At 48.2% G+C, this 22002-nt stretch overlaps 2 protein-coding genes across 2 annotated transcripts; both read left to right on the forward strand.

Annotated features, from left to right (window-relative positions):
* The first annotated feature begins 1259 nt into the window (after positions 1 to 1259).
* LOC135390017 (uncharacterized) lies at positions 1260 to 3263 on the forward strand. Its single transcript, XM_064620044.1, has one exon. The coding sequence runs from the start codon at positions 1260 to 1262 to the stop codon at positions 3261 to 3263; it is 2004 nt and encodes a 667-aa protein (XP_064476114.1).
* Positions 3264 to 3279: 16 nt separating this feature from the next.
* LOC135390028 (uncharacterized) lies at positions 3280 to 5475 on the forward strand. The gene has a single exon (XM_064620053.1). It carries the CDS (start codon positions 3280 to 3282, stop codon positions 5473 to 5475), a length of 2196 nt encoding a protein of 731 aa, XP_064476123.1.
* Positions 5476 to 22002: the final 16527 nt, after the last annotated feature.

Raw genomic sequence — 22002 nt, forward strand, 5'->3', positions numbered from 1 at the left:
CTCTCTTTGAAGTCGATGAGCAGGATGACAATCCCAAAATATTGTTGCCATGATCTTCTTTGTCGATTGTGTGACCTTGGCTTTTCTTGGGGGTGCTTCTCCTGTTTTGCGCCATTCCATCGACTCCTTTTTCAAAAGGTGATCATAGTAGACCACCATAGTGTCATCCCCTGTGACAATTTACTTCAATATTTCTTCTTCCTTCTCTTGACAGAGCTCCAAAAACTCTTTGGCACAGACGACGCGCTGTTGCTTTTGAACTGACGAGAGAAATCGTGGCACCCATCTCGCACTGACCTTTTTCATGTGAAGGCCCTCGCCGATGATGCGAAATATGGTTGTTTTGGAAAGCCCAAGCCTTTCTGAGATTTCCTTCACCTTCCCACGCCTGTCGCTCAGCACTTCCTTCTCGACAAGAGACAAATTTTCTTGTGTCACCATTTCCACTGGACGACCATCGCGTGGATCATCTTCAAAGGACTCTCGCCCCAGTCGAAACTGCTTAGCGCAGTCTTTTACTGTTGTGTACGATGGAAAGGCTTCCCTGTACACGTTGTCCAGTCGTGCCTTAATTTCTTTAGGCGAAAGTCTCTCTTTTGTCAAGAATTTTATCACAGTGCGGTACTTGATTTTTTCCATTTTCACTGAAGAGTGCACCCGGGCTGTTTGAAATTGTGCTCTCCAACCGACAAAAGCATGGAGAGGGTGAGGGTGATGCTCCTGCCCTCCAACAGATGGCGCCACTCGTCCTTAATCGCATTTTCAAATTCGCGCGCATTTTCTACCTCAGGCCGGAAACTTCTGGAACCACCCTCGTATGGTGAATCCTGCCGAAAGACGTGAGCTAATGCAAAGGTGTAATTTAAAAAGAGAGACAAAGAAACAAGACAAAGACCTACCAAATGGGGCGAATATGAACCAGAAGGTCCAAAATGGTCTGGAAGGTGCAGATCATTGTCACATGGAATTATTGTGGAGATGGTGGAACGATGGAACGGCCTCTATGGCAAGAGGCCGCTCTTTGTTTTTTCCATATCATGCAAGGAGGACACACCTTCCTTCTTGAATAACAGGGTGTTAAAGATTGAGAACGAAGAGGAGAATGGGGGCGCGGGGGTCTCGCGCTTTGGTCATTTCGCTTGTAGGCTGAGCTACAGTTCAGTTCACTTCTAGTAAAGTCAGCTGCTGGTATCGGGTCTGGTCTCCTTTGTCTACATTATTTTTGGTCCGTCGAGCCGGATATCATCGTCGATCCAGCCATGAATCGAGACCAGAAGGCCCGAGGCATCGTCCGCGCCGCCGTTACGAGGCTCATTCATCGGCTCGAAGCCCTCTCCAGTAGTGATGAGCCCTCGCTCCCCGAAGTCGAAGATACGGCGCGTCTCCTTGAGCAGAAGTCTAGGGAGCTCAAGGATCTCGACACAACCGTTCAAGCAGGAATAAGCGACGAGCAGTTCGAGGAAGATTTCACGGCGGCCAGTCGGTATCAGGACGACATCTGCCTCGCGGTTTCCAAGGCCCAACTCCTCATACGAAGCTCTGCGGTTGCTCCCACAGCTCTCTCCAATCAACGGCCGCAAACTGCACCTTCAATAGCCGCCGGTAGCCACCAGTCAGCCACCGTTCGGTCCGTCGTTCTTCCCAAGTTGCACGTGCCTGCATTCTCGGGCAAGGTGGATGATTGGCAGGGATTTTGGGACCACTACCGGACAACGATTCATGAGTGTGTTTCCCTGCCAAAGATAGAGAAGTTTAAATATCTTCTCTCTTATCTGTCCGGACCTGCTAGGCGAGCCATCGAATGGATTGGGATTTCTGATTCCAATTACGATACGGCCATCAGTACACTGCAACAAAGATTCGGACGACAGGCAGCACTCGTGGACGCACACATCGACAAGCTCTTAAGTCTTCATCCTGTAGCAGCTGCGAAGGACGTCGAGAAGCTGAGGGATCTCTACGACTCAATCAAGTTCAGAACTGGCTGCCTCAACAACCTCGGCGTTCCCCAATCAACTTACGCGGTGATACTGCATCGCGTTGTGATGCGCTGCCTTCCTGAGGAGCTGGCCGTCGAGTTTTGGCAACGGCAGATCGAGCGCGCTGAGTCGACCGGGCCCACCACCGGATCCACTGCCTCACAGTCTGTTACGAGCGACATCCTTACCGCAGAACGGATCAAAGCCGTCGAAGACGTAATGAAGTTTTTTCGTAGTCACATAGAAAGTCGAGAAGACTGCCGCCTCGCCCATCGCAAGCCTCTCGCACGTGAATCTTCAGACTCCTTCAGTGATGCTCCCCAGACAGCCTTGTCCTTAACCGCACGATCGACACCGACAAGCAGTCCTCCACGGAGTTGCCCGCTATGCAACAGCACCGCCCATGGGATAACGGAATGTCAAGCCACGCTTCCTCCGTCTGAGAAGCGAAGGCTTCTCGGGGCCAATCGCTGTTGCTTCAAATGCGGCAAACGCAACCATTTAGCGCGGGAATGTCGATCGTCGAGATCACTCACATGCATGACATGTCGTGGGCACCACCTTTTGCTGCTTCACGACATTCAACCAAGCCGTCCTGATCGCTCTCCGGCTGCCGTCAACGCCGTCCATACCCCCGACCCGGGATCACAGATCCAGATATCCAACCGGGAGCACCGAGACAGTTCAAGCGCATCCAATTCACCGGTGACCACAGCAGCGTGCCTCCGACGAACTCAGTTTGTTTTGTTGCAAACTGCTCGAGCTTTCGCCATCGGAAACACCGGCACTAGTCTTGTTCGGGTGCTCTTCGACACTGGTAGCCATCGTTCCTATATCCGTCAAGACGTCGCCACACAGCTCCAATGCCCAGTTCTCGGCACGGAGAGCATAACCGTATACACCTTTGGGCGTAGCAAGACTCCAACAACGTACCATTGTCGGAGGGTAGCCTTGACGCTCAGGAGCCAGTACCATCCAGAAACAATTACTTTCGAGGCACTAGAAGTTCCTGAGGTCTGTGCGGTTACCAATCACTCCTTGGACGCAACACTCTTGAATGAGATGCACGACCTGGGTCTGGACATCGCCGATGCATCGTCTGATTGGGTCGGACGTTTACTGGACGATGGTAACCGGCAGCATTCGACGTCTCCGACCGGATCTAACAGCTGTGGAAACCTGTCTCGGATGGGTGATTCACGGATCCTATCCTCACTCCACATCTGCTCCGTCTACAGTAGTAACGGCACTCTCGCTTGCGTGCGGCCCAATAGAATCCTGTGACCTCGACCCAGCTGAGATGTGGAAGCTGGACACCCTTGGAATCACTGACCTTGTCGACGGGAAAACTCAGAGTCACCCAGCGCAACAACAGTTCGAAGATTATGTCACGTTTCAGGGAGACCGGTACCAGGTACCACTCCTCATCAAGCCCTCTTGCTGTGGAGTCTTAGCTGATAATCGCAGCATCGCGCAGACGAGACTACTCTCGCAGCTTCGGCGTCTTCGAGACCATCCGGATCTCCTAAAAGAGTACCACGACACGATTTCCGAATATTTCCTCGAAGGCCACGCAGAGAAGGCCCCGGAGGTACCTCAGGAGAACCTCTACTATCTTCCTCACCATGCTGTAATCCGGAAGGAAGCAGTGACAACAAAGGTTCGCGTGGTATTCGACGCTTCGTCACACGTCAGCGGTGCCCCATCGTTAAACCAAGTACTGCAGAAGGGGCCCAACATCAACGCAGACTTACTGCTTCAGTTGGTGTCCTTCCGTTGTTATCCTATCATTCTCACCGTGGATATCCGGAAAGCGTACCTGCAGATCTTAATTCGTCCCGAAGACCGCGACGCATTGCGTTTTCTGTGGCCAGAGGACCTTCCATGTCCAGGAAACCCATGCCCCCAGATCCAGGAATGGAGAATGACGCGTGTCCCCTTTGGAGCCGCATCTAGTCCGTTTCTCCTAGCCGCCACACTCCGTCACCACTTCGATAGTGTGCAACATAAGTACCCAGCGGCTACAGAGCGCCTTCGACACGCTTTCTACATGGACGACCTCATCGTAGGAGCCACATCAGAAGAAGACGCGCTTCAGATTTATCGTGAGGCAGTCACGATGCTGCAAGAAGCTGGCATGGACCTCCGCAAGTGGTGTTCCAACTCGCCGACCCTCAGCCGTCAATTCTGCCAAGACGGCATCGCGTACGATACAGTGAGCAGTCAGGAGACGGTGAAGGTCCTCGGGTTGCACTGGCATCGTCCCACCGACGAAGTTACTTTCACTATGAATGGCATCTCGTCCTATCTCGCCAACCAGCCCATCACGAAGCGCACCATTCTTCACGGCGTGGCACGGATATTCGATCCACTCGGATATCTCTCACCGTTCACAATACGAGCCCGCTTAGTCTTCCAGTCGTTATGGGCACGCGATCAAGGATGGGATGATGCATTGCAAGCTCCGCACCTCATGCAGTGGGCGGACTGGTGTTCCGAGCTACCGCACTTAAACTCGATACGTCTGCCGCGCCTTCTGCCTTCGTCGTCGACTTCATCGGACGGCAACGACGAGATCCACGTGTTCGCTGACGCCAGCCCCCGCGCGTATGGAGCTGCAATCTATCTACGCACGTTCGATCCGCAGGAACAGTGGACCGCATCCCTTCTCCTTGCCAAGGCACGTGTAGCACCGGTCAAGAGTGTCTCTCTTCCGCGCCTGGAACTCCTCGCGTGCCTCATCGCTGCGCGGCTGGCTGCGCATGCACGAAAGATGCCACTACCCTCTCCGCTGCGTACGGAGTTCTGGACAGACTCCACCGTCGCACTCCACTGGATCACAAGCGCACAGTCCCGGACACCCGTCTTCGTTCAGAACCGTGTGAACGAAATTCGCCAGTTGACAACAGACTCCGCATGGCACCATTGTAAGAGCCGGGACAACCCAGCAGATCTTCTAACTCGCGGGATTTCTGCTCATCGCCTACGGAACGAGTCTCTCTGGTGGCATGGAGCTCCATGGTTTTCTCAGCCCCGCGATAACTGGCATTCCGAGTGGTCCGATCATCCTCCGTCGCCACCACCGAGCACTGAGGACGCTCCTCTACCATCAATGTGCAACGCTGCGTCAGCAGTACGTCCTCCGCCTGTGTTCAGCTTAGATCGTTACGGCACTCTCAGCCAAATGCTTCGAGTCACTGCATGGGTTGCCAGGTTCATCAAGAACGCCCATCCCAGAAAATCACACAACCGCGGCCCGTTAACTGCATCCGAGATCGCCGAAGCGGAGCTATACTGGATTCGGCAAGTCCAAGAGGAAGTCTTTCACGAAACCCTCGCACTTCTTCGTCGTGCCGATCCACTGCCCCGCTCCTCACGACTCGCGACACTGCGGCCTTTCCTGGACAGCGACCAGATCCTGCGTGTCGGGGGTCGACTAGCTGAGCTTCTTGACTCAGACAGCTTGAAACATCCTATCATCTTACCAAACACGTGAACAGGTGCGTGTTTGGTAAGATGATAGGATGTTTCAAGCTGTCTGAGTCAAGAAGCTCAGCTAGTCGACCCCCGACACGCAGGATGATTCGGACCATGAAAAGCGCACTGAAGGTCTCACTTGGACGAACGCGTCAGACCTTTGAAGGGCTCACCACGTTGCTCCACGAAATTGAAGCGGTGATAAATAGTAGGCCGCTAACCGGTGTGAGTTCTGATCCCAACGAAGCGCCACCAATTACGCCCTCGCACTTCTTAACCGGCGGCAGATCAATCCAGCTCCCGGCATCCCCAGAAGAGGAGCAGGTTGGGACGACGACGCTGCACAGGCTCAGGGAAGAGCAGCTGCAAGCTCTCGCGATGTTTTGGCGGCGGTGGAAGAGAAAGTACCTCCTCCAGCTGCGCTCCGCCCACGAAAGTTCCCGCGGTGACCCAACGGCGTTGAAGGCGGGTGATGTAGTCATCGTGGGAGATGACTCAACACCACAGCTCCTCTGGAAAACGGCAATCGTAACCGCCAGCCACCCAGGTCGAGACGGCGTCGCAAGAGCATTCACGCTAAGACTGCCGAACAAACGACATATCGTGCGCCCTGCGCAGCGGCTCTACCTACTCGAAGCTAGCGTGGATCCTGGCCCCGGGGAGGATGTTAAAGATTGAGAACGAAGAGGAGAATGGGGGCGCGGGGGTCTCGCGCTTTGGTCATTTCGCTTGTAGGCTGAGCTACGGTTCAGTTCACTTCTAGTAAAGTCAGCTGCTGGTATCGGGTCTGGTCTCCTTTGTCTACACAGGGGTTCCAGTCAAACCATGATCGAAGAAGTTACAGAGAGTAAGAGGAACTGTTGCGTTCTGGACCGACTTTTATGTGATGACAGGAAGATCCTGAGCGGGATTCGACATAGCTGGGCGTCCTCACTCATGAGGACCCTCATGAAGACGCCTCACCCTCACCTCACGACGATGAGGTGAGGGTGAGTGAGGCCAGAACACGCTGAATGTTCCTCACGAGGACAGTCATGAGACATTGTCCCTCATGAGGTTTACCGTGATGATCCTCATGAGGCCAGTCATCGTGAGGCCATCAATACGTGAGGGTACAACATATTCCGTGAGGAGCCTCACGGATGAGGCCGTGAGGCCCTTTGTGAGGAACCTCACGGATGAGGCTGTGAGGCCTTTCGTGAGGGACCTCATGGATGAGGCCGTGAGGCCTTTCGTGAGGGACCTCATGGATGAGGCCATGAATCCTTTCTTGAGGGACCTCACGAATGAGGCCTTTCTTGAGGGGCCTCACGGATGAGGTAATGGGTTCGGGCTCCTCTATGCTGATGCCAAACACTAACGTTAAACCTAACTGTGACAGAAACACTGTTACCAAATTTATCCAAGCACAGCATGAAACCCTATAAACAGTTTAATGCAGTGCAGTATCATTAGTACCAACTACCGACACAGTAGTTCAACGCCGACATGTCATGTGAACATGACGGAAAGTTATTTTGAGGCTCATGTGCCTCCTAGTGATTTGAAGACACGTCAGGCCATGAGGGTATTCACGAGGCATGGGCTCGTGGGGATGATGGGTCGTGAGGCCATGAGGGCCCTCATGAGGTGAGGGCACGTGAAGATGAGGACTCGTGAGGCCATGTGGTTCCTCATTAGGCGAAAGTACGTGAGGCGCCGTGAGGATATGAGGGCCCTCATGAGGTGAGGACACGTGAGGATGAGGACCCCCATGAGGTGAAGATACGTGAGGCCATAAGGGTTGTGAATAGCCTCGTGAGGTGAAGGCATGTAAGGATGAGGATGGTGAGGCCCTTCGGGATCCCGATGCCCTGAGGTGAGGTTTGTGAGGGCAAAATTTAAAATGAAATGTGAGGGTGAGGGCGACTGAGGTTTAGTTACTTGTGAGAAAAATTTGGTGAGGGTGAGTGAGGCCAATAAAGTCTGTGCTTCGTGAGGTGAGGATGAGTGAGGCCGTAGAAAAATGCCCACCTATGGATTCGAACCCTGGAACCTCCTAGACTGGACACGGCATGCTAACCACTAGACTAATTAATGTTCTGCACTCAAACATCGACTCTGTGAAGTTTTGATATCTCTGCACATAAGCTTGTGGTGAAGCCGGTACCTTTCTACCCCTCCTAGCCCTTTCTCTCTCTCTGTAGGCCCAATATTTGCTAGTGGCCAATTCGCAGTATTTCAGAGTGCTTGTAATTATTTCGTTGTACCACCCGTTTTCTTGTTGAACACACTGCGACATTAAAGCCGTTCACGGGAGCCACGAGGCTTCAGGAATTGATTCAGGAATTAAATTGATGTATACAATCGTCCCTCGTTAGTATGGATACGTTTGTTGTGAACCAACATATCCCATATCCATATGATCCCATGTCCATATTATCGAATACCAAGGATATAATAAAAATAATGCTGATGATTTATTGAAAAAAAAACTCCCGATTTAGTGCCTGCTTGAAGGTATACTTCGCTGCACATTAGCAAAATGTCGGCATCATGCAAAGCCTGCTGCTCGTTGTCCTGAAATGATTTAACAGCCGTCTGTAGTGCCGCTTGAACGATAGCAGACATGACCATTAGATTGGCGTTGCTGAAGTCGTCGACGTCAGAGCCCGAGAATTTGCCTTGACAACTATTCTGCCTCTGTTCTTGTGAGCTGCCGAGCGACTGCACTATGGTTAACTGAAGGCACTTACCTTTTGCGCCCGGATCAATTGCCCGTGGACGTGTTCTGAACAGTCATGGCGTCATGCAGGATTTCCCGGCTCTTCGTGTCCACAAATAACCCGACTTCCTCTTATAGTTCTTGTGGAAGGTTGTGAAGGAGAAGGCATAGCCCGCTACACAACGTTAACGTACTATTTCAAAAACTATCGTGGAGAGAGGGTGGCCTCCACACTGATACCGTACATAATGATACGAAAATACAGGGTCTACATATGGCTTGTACCGTGCTGGACCGTCCATTGTCCGAAAAATGGGTTTTCATATTAACGGGACGAAAATCCATTAAAAAAGTTTGGTCCCCACAAAAGTCGTCCATAATTCGAGTTGTCCATATTAACAGGGTCCATATTAACGAGGCACGACTGTATACTTACCGGCCTACCACGTGAAACCTTTCTTGAGTTCTTTCACCACCACCTTCACACGTGCTTTATCCACGCTTGAGGGTAGAAGATAAAAAACAATATGGTTGCTTTTGGGTGCCGCATCGGGATGTGGATGAGGAGGTGGTGGTGGTGGTGGTGGTGATGGTGAAAGGGTGGTGAGGAGGTGGAGGATGATAGCACATACTTCAGCAACTAATGATGTAATTCCAGTATTTTACCCGCTTCTATATCGTCCAAATCGTTGGACTTGAGAACTTCATCTACTAAGATTTGATGAGGCTTCGATATCACTCGCCCTGCGACTCCCGCTATGGACCCTGAGAGAAGCAGTGGAAGAATGGGAATTAGACCCCTCGTTGTCCCTATTCAATTGCTAAAGTGCCTGCGGCACTTATGAAGCGACTTGTACGCGATGAAGCAGGTGATTGTTTTGTGCTTTTGCAACCTGTTCTAATCCATGGGTGTCGTGTCCATAAATCCCACATCAGTGATATGCTTTTCCTATCCATCTGCATAATTTTGCACGTAGGGTATCTTCTTCAGTAGAATGACAATAATTGGGGTTTTCTCATTATATTCTGTGTGGGCATCGTCTTCCCACACACGGATATACCAGCGATGATAATTCGAATGGGGTGCAGGAACTGCATGTGCAGTAGCGTTGTGCGTAGCGGCGCTACTGTAATCGCTACTTGTTTCAGTAGCGGAAGTGTAACTCCGCTACAATTATTATTTGTAGTTAATTATTGTTGTCATTGTAGTTAATGTGTATTATTAATTTCCACTATAATGTTGAGTAGCGGAACCGCCTCTGCTACCGCTACTTTTGAGGGATAAAATAAAATAAATTAGACGCTATAGTACGTCCAGTGAACTCGCTGTCAGATCTTGCAAGCCCGACTCAGACGAAGTCGAGCCGCGGCCGACGCTCAGCCCTGAATCTGGCTGGCGCCATCTAGCAACAGTCAGTCGAACTGGCCAGTTGGCGTCTCACGTTGCATTCTTGCCATTGGCAGCGTGCCCGGGCAAAGCAAGTGTGCAGCTTCGTGTAGATCACAGGAATACCTCATATGATTGGTGGAGAGTGCAAAGAAGTGCATTCCTTCTATGTGAGCGATAGCGTAAATGCAGGTGTGAACAGTACTGGAATATGGAATCTCCCTTGCCAAGAGTGACCAGGGGCCTATCCTCGTCAAAAGTAATCGACCTCGATTACGTTACGTCACGAGCTCTAGGGTGGGGCCAGGTGGGGCTACAATAAAATACTCCGCCCTTAAGGCCCGCCCATTTCTAGGGAAATTTATCTCTAGTTTTCCCTAGCAGCATCCGTGGATATGATCTGGGATTTGCGGAGGCGCTATGTACCGGATTGGAATATATTGTATGTCGGAAAAGAATAGGGATCATGTCTCAAATATAAAGCACAGCGCAACAATTTAAATACTTACAACTTTAATAGTAAAACGCGAATGATCCGTTCACGCCAAAAGGTTGCTTGGACATTCTCGCCGCTGCCGCCGCTGCCGCCGCGGTAAACATGACCATTTCGACCCCGAAACCAAAACTGAATACATGGTCTCCAACGTTCGTTGGTGCGTAGTCTTTAAATAGTGTTTTCGTTGCTCGCGTGCTAGTAAAAGTTCGCGTTTGTGAACACCTGTTTGTCATGGTTCACACAACTTCTGTTACCACATATTGTCTGTTAACATATTTATTCACCGATTTTGCAAAGTGCCTACATAATATGACGCTGCCAATGCGCATGCCAACACAGCACGGCGGCGAACCTTGCGAAAGGGGTTAGCTCGTCATACAGCGAAATATTGATGTGGCCGTGATGTAGCGGAGTTAATTGAGGGCTCTCCAGAGTCATATATGAGTCATAAATATCTGTGCATTGTGTTATATATATATATAAGCAGGAAAAATCAGAAGACGACAAAGAGCTTACAGGAAAACACAAAGGGGAGTTTATTAACACATATAGGGATAGGGGACGACGTTTCGGCAGTCAGCGCTGCCTTCGACGGGACTGGGGTTTGGTGACAAGAACAAGCTTTATATATGGGAGAGGGTATGTACAAGGGAAAGAGAGCAGCGCATGCGCTTTTGTCATGACGAACACAGGTTGGTGACTAAGTGAAAGGGGAATGGCCGGGTCTCTGCAGCAGGACCTTGAGGAAATACCAGTGAGCCTGAAAAAGAGACAAAAGAGCGTATGTATTGTGCTGGATCAGGAATGCAGGTTGCGAATAGTAGAAAGGATTCCTGGATCTTCGTTTATCTGACACTGGAATTTATGAATGAGATAAGATTCGCGCTGTTCCCTGTGCCGTTGGGAAGGAAAGCCTGACTGCAGGATGAAAATAGATATATTGGTGATTGAGTGTCCTGGTTTACTGAAATGGCGCGATACTGGTAGATTAGGTTTCTTCGCGACGTCAGATTTGTGGTTATTGAATCGCGTTCTAAATGACGTAGCTGTCTGTCCGATATATTGGGCGTTGCATTTGTGAGCTGTACTCTGACACGCCAGACATAAACACGGCAAGTGCGTGTGTTTGCCCTCATTGACACGTTGGTCATAACTTGCAAGGGGATACCACGGGCCAGGGTACGCTTCCCCGACAGGGTGGTCTGTACGTGCCTAAAGCAACATATTGTAACTCACGTAAACCAATGCTCCGATTTCGTTTACTGTACATAGTGTGAAATAAAGGAGTCTGTTCTCGAAGCTCGAAGTGTGAAGACGTGTTGTCTCGACTCTGCGTCCATCGGCCAGAGCGGGCCCTGGGCATAAGTGCCCTACGACGGTAACGGAGCTTCGTATTTCTTCTTATACGCACGAATTACGCGTACGACGGTTGCGAAGCTTACACTTTATTTCGGCCATCCTAAATAATGTTTCGCCCTCGAAACACAATAAAACAACTTCATGCATGCGCTGGTCAGGAGTATGACATTGCAACAGAATAAAAATGGAAACAGCATGGAAACACATCCTGACAGAGAAACATTGGTAAATGGTTTACATAGTATAAAAGTGTAGCTCGTGGTACATAACTCAAGTCGTGCCCGTAACGCTATACGAAGCATCGTAAATACATCGTCATCAGCTTTCTTACACAATGGTTAATAATACTCTTGTGAATAATAAGTAAATGCATAGCAGTGCAACGCATTGAACAACATGTGACACTCTAACATTCAAACTCAAACTTAACCCACATGTCGGGTAGCATATGTGACTTCAAAAAAATATAAGGATTAATGATAACTCATAAAGGAAACAACTCTGGTGACTATGAAACTGAGATGCATTTCATTCAGTATCAATACTGTCGTCGCTGTCACCATCGTCTACATCATTCGTTTCCCGGGTAGTATGCCATAGCTTTAGTTGGTCAGCGTGCGCTGTAGTGCGGTAGATACGTTTTGATGCTTGATTCAAGTGTGTTATGCGATACGTGTCACTCGGTAAGACCTCGTCGATCACCATGGGACCTCGGTATTTCGTCTGAGTTTTCGTAGGTTGCCCAGTATGGATTGGGAGTCGGCGAACAACAACGATATCTCCCACGGCGTACTGTGGGGGCGCAGTTCTTCGCAAATTATAACGTCGTGCTTGGTGTTGTTGCTGCGCTTCGATTGATTCCCGGCCTTGTTGCCGTACTTTCTTAACGCTTTCTCCCGGTTCGTCGTCGACATCGAGTGGTCGCATGCAACTGTCGCTGTGTCTCGCATGAAAGCCATATAACATCTCGAATGGTGTCTTTCCTGTTGTCTTGCTGCGACTGTTATTTAAGTTTCTTTGAATTTGTTCGAGGTTTTTGTCCCAGTCTTTATGATCAGGACGCTCAATTGACATAGCAATGCGAGGAATTAGTGTCCGGTTTACCCTCTCAACCTGACCGTTTCCTTGCGGTCGTTGCGTAGATATCTTTGTGTGAGTGATCCCTTTCTCCATGCAGTATGCCTCAAACTGTGCGGATGTAAAGGCAGTGCCCCTATCAGTAACGATGCACTTAGGCACGTCGTACTCGTTAATGTACTTATCCAAACACTTAAGTACCGCACTCGCAGAAGTATTGCGGACTGCAAAAAGTCGCACATATTTTGAGAAGCTATCCACTATTACGAGGATCTCTTGGTTGCGGCTTGAGCTCGGTGGGAATGGCCCCAAGTGATCAAGGTGGATCACCTGGAATGGCCTCTCAGCTGGAGGGATAGGGTGGAGCATTCCTGGCTTCTTTCCTGCTGGAGTCTTGTGAAAGAGGCACTCTATGCATTGTGAGATGTGCCTCTTAACATATTTTCTCATTCCGGGGAACCAATACCGCCGTTGCATCTTGTTCACGGTTTCGTCCGCGTGACTGTGTCCCATCAGGTCGTGATGCTTTACTGTCATTGCCTTGCGGTTGCTTTTGGGAATAACAAACAACAATTTCTTGCCTGCTGAAGTTTCCTCAGTCCTGTACAGCAAACCGTTTTTCAGCGCAAACCCTTTCACTTCACCTTTTTCTCGTTTACTTCGCTCTTCTGGCTTCTTCTTCAAAATCTCAATTAAGTGGCGTAGTTCATCGTCACCCATTTGGATGGCAAGAACCCGTTCTTCCTCACTGGTGGTGTACCACACGTCGAACCTCTCTTCTATGCTTTTCTTTTCTGGTGGTGAAACTGGTGCGCGACTTAGAGCGTCTACGTGGCTCATCTTCGAACCCTCTCTGTGGTAGATCGAGAAGTCATATTCCTGTATACACTCCATCCATCTCGCAATCTGCGGAACCTTTGTCTTGGCTGCGTTCATATATGCAATGGCTCGACAGTCGGTAAAGATAGTAAAATGAATGCCCACCAGAAAAGTGCGCAACTTCTCCACTGTCCAAACGACTGCCATCAATTCCAACCTGGTGGAATGATAGTTCCTTTCGGGTTCACTTGTCCTGCGACTAACGCAGTAAACTAAATGCATACGCCCGTCGCTCCCTCGTTGCAGCAGTATAGCTGCTAGTCCATCTCTACAAGCATCGGTGTGTAGCTCAGTTTCCGCGTTGCGGTCATATAGAGCAAGTATTGGTGCACTCGTCAGTTCTTCCTTGAGCATTTCGAATGCCTTCTCTTGTCTTTCTCCCCAAATGAAGGGCGCATTTTTCTTTGTGAGCTCTGTGAGGGGTGCCGCTTTGAGAGCGTGTTGAGGAATGAATCTTCGAAAGTAGCTGATTAGTCCAAGGAACCGTCGTACTTCGTGGACATTTTTCGGTCGTGGATACTGGCGTATAGCTTCTAGTTTTATTTCTCCTGGTTGTATGCCATTCTTCGTTATTCGAAATCCTAAGAAGCTGACCTCCTCCATTAAAAAGTCACATTTCTGCAGCTTTAGCGTCAAGTTTGCTCTTTTCAGAGCTTCCAGTACTCTTCTAAGTGCTGACATTCCCTCTTCACATGTTTTGCTCAGAACGAGTATGTCGTCGAGGTAACACACAGCGGTTTGAAATCTTAGAGGTCCTAGTGCCTTGTTAATTAGCCTCTGGAATACGCTTGGTGCATTACACAGACCGAAGCTCATATAGAGGTACTCATAGTGCCCATCTGGCGTAATGAATGCCGTTTTAGGGACGGACTCCTCCTCTATGGGCACTTGCATGTAGCCGCTTGCCAAATCGAGTGTCGGGAAATACTCGTTGCCACTTAGTCGGTCCAACTGGTCGTCGATTATTGGTAATGGAAACCTATCCTTCTTCGTCTGTTGGTTCAGCCGCCTGTAGTCCACCACTTTCCTGAATTCACCGTTTTTCTTTTTAACCAGAAGGCAGGGACTGGCGTAGGGAGAGGTGGAATCTCTAACAATCCCCGCCGCTTTAACTCGTCCACTATGCGGCGCAACTGTTCTCTTTCGTCGTGGGTGGCACGATATGGTCGGCTGTAAGGTGGTTTCGAACCCTCGACCTCTTCAATGGTCATAGTCGTGACGTCAGTCTTTCCTAGTTCATTTAGATTCATGGCGAAACATCTTCTGTACTCATTCAGCATATTCACGAGTTCTTGTTTCTGTGACTGCGTAACGTTAGATCCCACCTTAACATTCCCTTGAGTTATTGGCTGTGCTGCGTTTGCGTTGCGTACCGATAGCACATCGCAAGTGCTCTCCTTAGGGGTCGACTGTTGCATTAGCCCATCGTCATCCGTCGGTATAGTCTCCCCATGAGCACATATTTCAACTGGTTCTGCTCGTCCGAAGGAAAAGTCTGTCTTAATAATCAGCGGTTTATGAGAGTCGTTGATTACGTGAACCATGGTGTGTCCTTTTCGTACTTCGAGCAAGCAACTCAGTCCGTCGCCGTAGTGAGGGAACATAATTAAGTTGGTTTCGTCAGCGTCGCCAGACTGAACGTTAACGAACTGTACAGTCTTGGGAGGTACGGTTACCGTTTCAGTGCTTCTAAGCGTGCATTTAAACTCGCCGTCATCTAGGGTGAAGTTCTTAAACGGTCCTTCTTTTAGCTATCAATGAGCCGCATCTGATCTTTGGCTTTTATCATAACAACGTTATCCAGGTCCAGGAATGTACGCCCAACCAATACATCGTGACAAATTACGTCATCGGAGACCACGTAAATCTGGACTTCGGCACTTATGCTATCGATTTCGAGTGTCGCTCGTGTCTTTCCTAATGGCACTGTCTTCTTCTGGCCCAATCCGTATAGTGCATCGTCCTCAGTCGCGGGATGAACGACACAGCCCGATCTTACTGCTGTTGACGCCGTCATTATGGTCACAGCGCTGCCTTGATCTATGAAAGATGTAGCGTCTACGCTTCCGTTTATGCGAACATTCTTCGTATATTTGCCAATATCTCCTACACACAACGTGTCCTGACGCCTCGGGTGCGCATCTTGAGGCTTAGACTTGCAGTCTCGCTTGCCATGGCCCGATTGCATGCATTTTGTGCAGAATTTTGTTCTTTTCTCCTTGGGACAGTCTGCTGCTAGATGATTCGCGTATTCATTACAGTTAAAACATTTGACGCGTCCCTGTTTGTCTCTTGCAGGAGCCCACATTCCTCCCTTTTGATGAGCGGGCTTCTGCTGGCTCGTGGTAGCTTTTGTTGTTTTAGAGTCTGATGTTGATGCTTGCTTCGATCCCCCAAAATGCTCTCGGCGTTCTCTCTCAAGCCCGTCACTGCGTCGTAAATCATGCAACAAATCCTCGAGACATGCATGCTGCTTTGGCATTAACATCTGATAAGTTGTCCTATCAATCACGCCTAACAAGATCTGTTCTTTATTCTGAATATCTGTCAATCCGCAACGTTTACACAAATGCATTTTATCCATGAAATACGCCAGAATAGACTCGTCCTTACCCTGAACGCGACGTCTCACCTCATCGAACTTGTTCACTGGGTCGCTCGTCGGTGCGAACATTTTTCTGAAGTTCAACTCAAAAAGTTCCCATGTTGGACAGTCCTTCACCTTGGTACGGTACCACTGCGAGGCAGGTCCCACAAGCTTGGCTTGAACCAGCGTCAGCTTGGCGTCGTCGTTCCACTTGCAGTGAAGCGAGAGCTCGTTGAAGGTATCCAGCCACTCTTCTGCATGGCGCTCGTCTCCTTCCCCATTGAAAACTTGTACCTCTTTCGAAAGGTCCGGTAGTAAAGTGCGTGGAATGGGACTTTCGTTCGTCTTGGCTTTGGTGTCCATTAATTCCCTCATCATGCGGTTACGTTCCGCCTCTTGCTCCTTTATAAATTCCAGAAGTTGCTGAACATACTGCCCGGCCGTCGCATCTGAAGTTTCTGAGTCGTTGTCATCGTCCGCCTTCGGATTCGCATCATCGGTGGTGCTTGTAGTGGTGCTTGCGGTGCCTACAGCGTCACTTCGTAACTTAGGTGGCATCTTCGGTGAACCGTCTTCGTTGTCCCACTTGTGGCGACAGGGATGAGATTGTAGAATCCCACTTCTGAATAAAGTGTAAGCTTCGCAACCGTCGTATGCGTAATTCGTGCGTATAAGAAGAAATACGAAGCTTCGTTACCGTCGTAGGGCACTTATGCCCAGGGCCCGCTCTGGCCGAGGGACGCAGAGTCGAGACAACACGTCTTCACACTTCGAGCTTCGAGAACAGACTCCTTTATTTCACACTATGTACAGTAAACGAAATCGGAGCATTGGTTTACGTGAGTTACAATATGTTGCTTTAGGCACGTACAGACCACCCTGTCGGGGAAGCGTACCCTGGCCCGTGGTATCCCTTTGCAAGTTATGACCAGCGTGTCAATGAGGGCAAACACACGCACTTGCCGTGTTTATGTCTGGCGTGTCAGAGTACAGCTCACACATTCATTGCATTGAAGAAGATAGACAACATTGGAAGAATTACAGTTAAAGTCGCCATTAATGTTGACCCGATAATTAGACTTGGTACTTTCTGCAGAGTTAGCGGCCTGCATTGATTTACAAATTTGACATCTACTTGCATTACAAGGGTGGCAGCCAATGTTATTTTCTGGAAGTTTGTTAATTTTGGCATTTACTAGTCTGTCTTGGATGTTCCGCGCCCGGCGATAACTTACGCGCGGTGGCTGTGAGAATATTTCCTTCATCCGATCAGATTGTGAAAGAATTGTGTAGTGGCGGTTGAGTATCCGGCTAATGTTAGGAACGCTGCCATTGAATGTGACAGTGAGATTTACTGCAGAGTTTCCATTGGTTCGAGGAGATCTTTGGAGCAATTGTTGGCGACCTGTGGATCTTGCCCTGGTTATAGCGTCTTTCACAAGTTTGTCCGGGTATTCACGATCAATGAAGGTTTGTTCTAGTCGTTGGAGATGGTTGTCTAGTTCGGCATCGTTAGTGCATATTCTGCGGTAGCGCAATGCAAATGCGGAAGCGCTCTACGAATACTTACTTCCTAAAGACCCTAAACCAGGCCGATTTTACATGCTCCCTAAGATACATAAACCAGGCAATCCCGGAAGACCAATTGTGTCCAGTAACGATACCGCTACAGAAAATATATCGTCCTTCGTCGATCACGTACTTAAATCTATCCCCCTAAATTACCTTCCTACGTCAAAGACACCAACCATTTCCTTCAAACTGTATCGCAAGTAACCGTTCCCTCAAGCTGTCTCTTGGCAACGTTAGACGTCACGTCCCTTTACACTAATCTTCCCCACGCAGATGGTATAGCAGCGGCCGTTTCAGCATACAAAAATCAACCTGACCAGCCGTATGATCCGACTGTCCTCGCCGAACTGCTAACACTTATTTTGACCTCCAATAACTTTGAATTTGATAACAAGCATTATCTGCAAGTTAACGGGACAGCTATGGGCACGAGAATGGCCCCCAACTATGCAAATATCTTCATGGCATCCCTGGAGGAAACATTACTCGAATGTTCCGTATTGAAACCACTTGTGTACAAGAGATTTTTAGATGATATATTTATCATATGGCCTCATTCTGAAAGCGACCAACTCACGTTCATCAACCGTTTCAACCAAATTCACCCTAACATTCAATTTACCTCCCACTACTCCGCCTCCACTGTTACCTTCTTGGATGTGGAAGTCAAGTTACAAAACGGCAGTATATCAACCAACTTATACCGGAAGCCTACAGATGCTCAGCAGTACATATCGTTCCGCAGTTGCCATCCAAGACATACTAAGTTAGCCATACCTTATAGTCAGGCATTGCGCAACCGCAGAATATGCACTAACGATGCCGAACTAGACAACCATCTCCAACGACTAGAAGAAACCTTCATTGATCGTGAATACCCGGACAAACTTGTGAAAGACGCTATAACCAGGGCAAGATCCACAGATCGCCAACAATTGCTCCAAAGATCTCCTCGAACCAATGGAAACTCTACAGTAAATCTCACTGTCACATTCAATGGCAGCGTTCCTAACATTAGCCGGATACTCAACCGCCACTACACAATTCTTTCACAATCTGATCGGATGAAGGAAATATTCTCACAGCCACCGCCATCCGAACATCCAAGACAGACTAGTAAATGCCAAAATTAACAAACTTCCAGAAAATAACATTGGCTGCCACCCTTGTAATGCAAGTAGATGCCAAATTTGTAAATCAATGCAGGCCGCTAACTCTGCAGAAAGTACCAAGTCTAATTATCGGGTCAACATTAATGGCGACTTTAACTGTAATTCTTCCAATGTTGTCTATCTTCTTCAATGCAATGAATTCAACGCCCAATACAGTCAACCCTCGATGTATGAACACCCTCGGTTCCCCGAAAAATCGTTCATAAATCGAGGGATTCATAAATCGAAAATTCCGTTAAGTGAGTACTATCGAGCAAATGGAACAGTATTTCCGAGCTGATATTGTGTTTATAATGCAATATATTGTGTAATTTTACTTTGGACCATGCCTTCTGCTGTATCAGTCTCACAAAACACAGATGTTAGCGCATTCACACTCGGTTTATTATGCAATACTAAATAGTTTCATTTTGCTTTGGTCCATGCCTTCCGCTGTGTCAATTGAGGTCAGGAACACTTCTGCAAAAACCCGTTTGTTGTTCGGATTTCGAGGGGTTAAGAACCGAGGGTGCAATACTCACGCTGACTCATTTTCTACCGTACTGCCGTCGACTGGAACAACCTCCCCGGTTCACTAACGTCAATCTCGCCCATTGCTCAGTTCAAAAGTGTCATTAGTGATTTTATTGCATTGTAATCATCTTCGTTGTTTTGACATCATTGTTATATTTTGTACTCAGTTTTGTTTGTTCGATTGTTTTTGCTTCTGTAACCCATTTATTCTAACTACCACTCCCCTCTGTAACGCGCAAGCCCTGAGGGTATTTAAATAAATAAATAAATAAATAAATACCTCGAAAACATTTTGTGTGTTCAAGCGTCATTCATAAGACCATGAATAATCACTTTGAAGGTTTTTGTTGGCCTCGGAACGATCCGTTCATAAATTGAGGGCAAAAATGCTGGGTAACTCCTAGTTGGTTCCCAGAAATTCCATTCATTATTCGAATATCGAGGTTCATAAAACGAGGGAAAAATGCATGTAAAAAGTTTTGTTCCTCGAGCTAGTGTTCATAAAACGAGGGAATTCATAAATCGAAGGTTCATAAATCGAGGGTTGACTGTATATCGGACAGACAGCTACGTCATTTAGAACGCGATTCAATAACCACAAATCTGACGTCGCGAAGAAACCTAATCTACCAGTATCGCGCCATTTCAGTAAACCAGGACACTCAATCACAAATATATCTATTCTCATCCTGCAGTCAGGCTTTCCTTCCCAACGGCTCAGGGAACAGCGCGAATCTTATCTCATTCATAAATTCCAGTGTCAGATAAACGAAGATCCAGGAATCATTTCTACTATTCGCAACCTGCATTCCTAATCCAGCACAATACATACGCTCTTTTGTCTCTTTTTCAGGCTCACTGGTATTTCCTCAAGGTCCTGCTGCAGAGACCCGGCCATTCCCCTTTCACTTAGTCACCAACCTGTGTTAGTCATGACAAAAGCGCATGCGCTGCTCTCTTTCCCCTGTACATAACCCTCTCCCATATATAAAGCTTGTTCTTGTCACCAAACCCCAGTCCCGTCAAAGGCAGCGCTGACTGCCGAAACGTCGTCCCCTATCCCTATATATGTTAATAAACTCCCCTTTGTGTTTTCCTGTAAGCTCTTTGTCGTCTTCTCATTTTTCCTGCTTATTTCATTCTCGTGGTCAACCGCCCTCCTAAGCTTCTAATCTATATATATATATATATATATATAAAAGTGAAATAATAAGACTTGGACTACAGATTACAGGAACGTTAACAAAAACTAATTTATTTAATGGGCAATTTAACACATAGATTAAAAAAAAGAATGGTCGACGTTTCGACAGTGGCACTGTCTTCGTCAGGACAAAAGAGGTACAAGGGTTGCACATTGCTTAAATAGGTTTCCTGGGTGACGTCACAATCGGTGCAAGTATGCCACGTGGCAGTTGTCTGAGTCATATTCTTGAACATTCCGCAAGGTCAAGTCCGGGTGGTGATGTCATCTTTCTTGGGGAGCCAGCTCAGGGTGAGCTGTACTGAGGCCATAGCTGAAAAGAAAACAAAGGAAAATAAAAGGAAAAAAATGGGAAAGTATATCCCATCTAGACGACCAGATTCCTTACTGTTGAAAGTACACCGGGATCTTCGTTAATGATTGATTGGAATTTGTAAATGAGGTAAGACTCTCGTTGTTCCCTGCCTCTATCGGAGCTAAAGTTTGATTGAAGAATAAAAAGGGCAACGTCATTTATTGAATGACCCGGCTGGTTGAAATGACGAGAAACAGGAAGATTTGGCTTTTTATTAACGTCCGACCGGTGGTTGTTGAACCTGATCCGAAAAGATGTTTTGGTTTGACCTACGTATTGTGCTTGACACGCGTTGCACTGAATGGCATAAATGACGTTGGATGAATTGCAGTCAAAGTCACCATGGATTTTGACGAAGAAATTAGAATTTGTGCTGTTAAGCACGTGGGCACTTCGCATTAGTTTGCATATTTGACATCTGCGGCCATTGCACGGGTGGCAGCCTGCCGTCGGACTTGTTGGTCGGTTGACTTTGGAGCTGACTAGATTATCGTGGAGGTTTTGCGAGCGCCTGTAGGTCACACGTGGCGGTTCCGGGAAGATTTGTCGCATGCGCTCTGACTGACAAAGAATACTGTGGTGGCGATTAAGTATACTGTTGATGTTGGAAACATTATTGTTGAATGTTACAACGAGGTTGACGGAACCATTGTCTGATTTGCGGTTGCGGTTTTGGAACAGAGCTTTGCGATCTGCCCTGCGGGCCTTCCTTATTGCGTCCTCAACTAAACTGGGTGGGAATTGGCGACTGATGAATGTTTGCTTGAGTTGGTTCAAATTTCTATCCAGATCACTGTCGCTGGAACAGATGCGTCTATAACGAAGTGCCTGGCTGTAGGGGATAGCAAGTTTAGTGTGCCGCGGGTGGCAACTCTTGAAAGCTAGGTACTGCTGGGAGTCCGTAGGTTTACGGAACAGGTCCGTAGTTAGGACCCCGTCCGTTAACTTTACCTGGACATCTAAGAAGTTAACAGTTAGAGCTGAGTAAGAATGGGTGAATTTGATAGACTGATGTGCTTGGTTAAAATTGTTAATGAATATATTGAGATCGTCCTCGGAATATGGCCAAACCATAAAGATGTCGTCCAGAAAACGCTTGTACAACGTCGGCTTTTTCTCGCATTGGAACAGAAATGCCTCCTCCAGATTACCCATAAAGATGTTTGCATAATTTGGTGCCATCTTAGTGCCCATAGCCGTGCCACTGACTTGCAAGTAATGTTTACCATCAAATTCAAAGT

Source organism: Ornithodoros turicata, chromosome 1 (assembly GCF_037126465.1).
Source record: "Ornithodoros turicata isolate Travis chromosome 1, ASM3712646v1, whole genome shotgun sequence".
NCBI lineage: Eukaryota > Metazoa > Arthropoda > Arachnida > Ixodida > Argasidae > Ornithodoros > Ornithodoros turicata.